Source organism: Charadrius vociferus, unplaced genomic scaffold, assembly GCF_000708025.1.
Source record: "Charadrius vociferus isolate BGI_N301 unplaced genomic scaffold, ASM70802v2 scaffold1020, whole genome shotgun sequence".
Taxonomy (NCBI): Eukaryota; Metazoa; Chordata; class Aves; order Charadriiformes; family Charadriidae; genus Charadrius; species Charadrius vociferus.
This window is the reverse complement of record NW_009646502.1, coordinates 436,748-440,878: the sequence shown is the minus strand read 5'-3', so window position 1 is coordinate 440,878 and position 4,131 is coordinate 436,748. Positions and strand designations below refer to the sequence as shown.

Genomic DNA, 4,131 nt, shown 5'->3' with positions numbered 1-4,131 from the left:
AACCAGAGGGTGGGCTGGGGATGCTGTGGGCAGGGAAGGGGGACAGGGCCCTTTGCTGGGGGTGGCGGGGGCTGCAGCATCGTGATTCTGGGGTGGCGTGTGCATGCCGTGCCCTGCCATGCCCGGGGTGTGCGTGCTCCCGGGTTGCACCCACGCATCTGCCGCGTGTCTCAGCCCCGAGCCCAGCTATCGCACATCTCTCCATGCCCCCATCCAGCTCAGCTTCCGCTTCTACCTGGCTCAGCCTCAGGTGCAGAGGCGTGGGGTGTCTGCCTGCTCCCCACAGCTCTTTACCCCCCCTGGTCCCCCCAGGGTAGGGGCACCCCAAGCTGGAGGGCACAGACCCAGACATGGCAGGGAGGAAGGAAAGGGTCTGGGTGCTGCCTGAGGTGCTGTGCGCATCCAGGGGATCCTGCTGAGCTCCGTGGGGTGTCCCCCTCTCCCCTGGCTGCACTGCACCCCATCCCCCTGCCCCGCTCCTTGCCTCTTTCAGCTCATGTCCATCTCGTGCCCGGCACCGACTGTGGCGCTGACCCCCTGCTCTCCGTCCAGGTGCAGTTTGGCTTCTGGCTGCTGCGTTACATCTGCACATTCATGCTCTTCATCCTGGGCATGAAGGCCCCGGGGCTGCCCCGCAAGCCCTACATGCTGCTGGTCAACGAGGAGGAGCGGGACGTGGAGAACAGCCAGGTGAGTCCCAGGGCTGGAGCAGTTTGGGGGGGACGTGGCTGGGGAGGAGCTGGGGACAAAATGGAAATACAGCTGCCCTGGGATCGGCATCTTCAGGAAAGCAGGGAGGAGCGAGGTTTGGGGCTGCTGAAGCTCCCTGTGTGCTGTCAGCAGGATGCGGCCCCGCTGGGAGGATGGAGCGGGGACCCTGGGAGGACGGGGCTGGTTTTCTTGATGGAATGTTCTCCGGGGCTGTTGCCAGCTGGGCTGGAGTGCCGGGACAGTGACTCCTCGCTCTGCTCTCCTCCAGCCGCTCTTGCCCGACACCGGCAGGACCACTTCTACCTGGAAGGATTTCCGGAGGAAGCTGCGGCTGCTGGTGCCATACATGTGGCCAAAGGGGAACCACCTGCTGCAGGGGCTGGTGCTGTTCTGCATGGCGCTCATGGGGCTGGAGAGGGCCATCAACGTCTTCGTCCCCATCTACTACAAGAACATTGGTGAGGTTCCTGGAGCTCGGCGGGTGAGGCTGCCCATGGCTTCACCAAGTGCTGGGGGGTGTCATGAGTGACCTAGGGGGCTGCAGGGATCTGGCAGGAGGAGGGTCCAGGAGGTCAGGGACCAGCGCTGGGTGCTGGGGCTGGTTCCTGTGGGGCACCTGGTGATGCTCCCTGTCCCTCTGCCTTGACCTGTGCCACCCTCTTCCCAGTGAACGAGCTGACGGTGGGTGCTCCTTGGCACACCCTGGCCTGGACTGTCTGCATCTACGTGGGGCTGAAGTTCCTGCAGGGTGGAGGTGCTGGTAAGGACTATCGGGAAAGATGGAGCGCTGGGGAGAGACAGTGTGGGCCACATCGTGCTGGGGTGGCCAGAGATGCCCTTATGCCCCCATCACTGCTGCTCTCTCTCAGCAGCATCAAGCAGCGTTGGGTCCCGGGTTGGGGACAGCGGGAGGACCCCATCCCAATCCCTCTTGCCTGGCTGGGCTTTCTGAGCTGGCCGTGTGCTCCGGTGGCACCAGTCCCCGCTGACCATCCTGTGGTGCCCCGCAGGCTCCACCGGCTTCGTGAGCAACCTGCGCACCTTCCTGTGGGTGTGGGTGCAGCAGTTCACCAACCGGCAGGTGCAGGTGCAGCTCTTCGCCCACCTGCACGGGCTGTCCCTGCGCTGGCACCTGGGGCGTCGCACCGGCGAGGTCCTGCGCAGCGTTGACCGGGGCACCAGCAGCATCAACAGCCTGCTCAGGTCAGAGCGTGCCCGCGGCGGGTGGTGGGTAGCCAGGCAGCCCCACCGGGCCGGGCTGATGCGCCATCCCCTTTCCCACCCCCCAGTTACATCGTCTTCAGCATCGTCCCCACCATCGCGGACATCGTCATCGGCATCGTTTACTTCACCTCGGTCTTCAGCGCCTGGTTTGGCCTCATCATCTTCGTGTGCATGAGCCTCTACCTGAGTGAGTGGGGGGGTCGGCGGGGGTGCCGTGCTGGGCTGTGGGGCAGTGGGCACTTGCTGACACAGCCCCCTCCCGCCCACAGCTCTCACCATCTTCATCACTGAGTGGAGGACCAAGTACCGGCGGGACATGAACACGCGGGACAACGAGGCCAAGTCCCGGGCCGTAGACTCGCTCCTCAACTTCGAGACGGTACCGTAGGCGGTGGGGGGAGCTGAACACTGGGTGGCGCTGGGCCGGGGGGGGAGCTGATCAGGGCGCTGACCCCGGCTTTTCATCCTGCAGGTGAAGTACTACAACGCAGAGAGCTACGAGGTGAACCGCTTTAACGATGCCATCGTGAAGTACCAGGTACAGGGTGCTCAGCGCCAGCAAGGGGTCAGGGCGGGGGGAAGGAACTAAGCCTCATGGGCACCTACGGGGAGCATGGAGCTCACCGTGCATCTGGTTGGGAGGTGGCAGCGTCTCAGAGGACCTTGCTTCTTCCAGGTCTCGGAGTGGAAGGTGAGCGCCTCGCTGGGTCTCCTCAACCAGACCCAGAACCTGGTTATCGGCCTGGGGCTGCTGGCAGGGTCCCTGCTCTGTGCCTACTTTGTCACTGAAAACAAGCTGCAGGTAAGGCTGGTGCCAGCCTGGGCAGCCCCTGCCTGAGGTGGGCACTTGGGGCTGGCAGTGATGGGCACATCTCCCCTGTCCCTTCCAGGTGGGGGACTTTGTCCTCTTTGGCACCTACATCATCCAGCTCTACACGCCGCTCAACTGGTTTGGGACTTACTACAGGTAACACTGGGAGCTGTGGGGGTGCCTGGGTACCCCCTCTCCATAGGCACCTGGGTTGGGATGTGCCCCTCCGAAACCTTCCCTCTGGTCTTTGCCCCCTTCCAGGATGATCCAGAACTCTTTCATAGACATGGAGAACATGTTCGAGCTCTTCCATGAGGAGCAGGAGGTGGGTGCCACCTTCCCAGACCCCGTTCTTTGGCACGGCCCCGTGGTCCTGCCCTGGGGACGGGCTGGCTCTGAGGCTGCAATCTCACCATACGGCAGGTGAAGGATGCAGTGAACGCTGGTGATCTGCGCTTGGAGGCTGGCCGGATCGAGTTTGAGAACGTGCACTTCAGCTACATGGATGGGTATGGGATGGCGGGCACAGGGTGGTGGGATGAGATGAGTCCAGCTACGGGGCCTGGCATGGGGACGTGGGGCAGCGGAAGTGGCCCTGAGCCCCTCTCCATCTCCCTCTCCCAGGAAGGAAATCTTGCAGGACATCTCCTTCTCTGTGATGCCCGGGCAGACCCTGGCCCTGGTGAGAGCGGGACCTCGGGTTTGGGTTCACTGCTGGAGGGTGGGATGGAGGAAGAGGGGCTGGGAAGTATGGGGGTGGGAAGGACAGACCCCCAGAGGGGCTGGCCCTTCCCTACCCAGCCCCTGGCCTCCAGCAGCCAGGGGGCCTCTGGTGTCTCCAAATCCCTTCACCTTCACGTGCAGGTGGGACCTTCAGGCTCGGGGAAGAGCACTGTCATCCGCCTGCTCTTCCGCTTCTACGATGTGCGGGGCGGCTGTATCCGCATCGACGGGCAGGACATCTCCCAGGTGAGGGCAGGAGGCCTCCAGAGACCCGGGGCGGGGGGTGGACTTCGGCTCCTCTGTGCCTTGCAGCATCACTCGCTGCGGGCACTGGCATCTCCCCGGGGTGGGGGTGAGCATGCAGCCCCTGAGGCCCCTTTGATGGCTGACGTCTGCGTTGGGAGTGGGGTGAGTGGGGCGACTGATGGACCCCTGGGCTGAAATGCTGGAGACTGGGCAGGTCTCCCCGAGAAGAGCTGGGGCACTGGCAAGGTCCCCCAATGGCAGGGTGGAGATGCAGCTGAGCCTGTGGTCCAGGTGGGACCCTGGAGCAGACACCCTAAGGATGAGCGGTGTGTTGGGCTGACAGCTGCAGGGTAGGATTGGGTTCTGGGGGGTGTGTGTACTATTTTGGGGGGAAGGTCTGGCTGAGCCCTCCCCCC

At 63.9% G+C, this 4,131-nt stretch overlaps 1 protein-coding gene across 1 annotated transcript in view; it reads left to right on the top strand.

Moving 5' to 3' along the window:
* Positions 1–103: 103 nt before the first annotated feature.
* ABCB6 (ATP-binding cassette, sub-family B (MDR/TAP), member 6 (Langereis blood group)) overlaps positions 104–4,131 on the top strand; it is a 5,500-nt gene continuing 1,472 nt past the window's right edge. Inside the window, exons 1-14 of the mRNA XM_009884086.1 lie at positions 104–260; positions 494–690; positions 980–1,169; positions 1,379–1,471; positions 1,722–1,914; positions 2,001–2,122; positions 2,205–2,314; positions 2,408–2,473; positions 2,612–2,737; positions 2,826–2,902; positions 3,008–3,071; positions 3,170–3,255; positions 3,371–3,428; positions 3,611–3,725. Coding sequence (XP_009882388.1) covers positions 104–260; positions 494–690; positions 980–1,169; positions 1,379–1,471; positions 1,722–1,914; positions 2,001–2,122; positions 2,205–2,314; positions 2,408–2,473; positions 2,612–2,737; positions 2,826–2,902; positions 3,008–3,071; positions 3,170–3,255; positions 3,371–3,428; positions 3,611–3,725 — 1,654 coding nt within the window. The remainder of the gene's footprint in view (positions 261–493; positions 691–979; positions 1,170–1,378; positions 1,472–1,721; positions 1,915–2,000; positions 2,123–2,204; positions 2,315–2,407; positions 2,474–2,611; positions 2,738–2,825; positions 2,903–3,007; positions 3,072–3,169; positions 3,256–3,370; positions 3,429–3,610; positions 3,726–4,131) is intronic.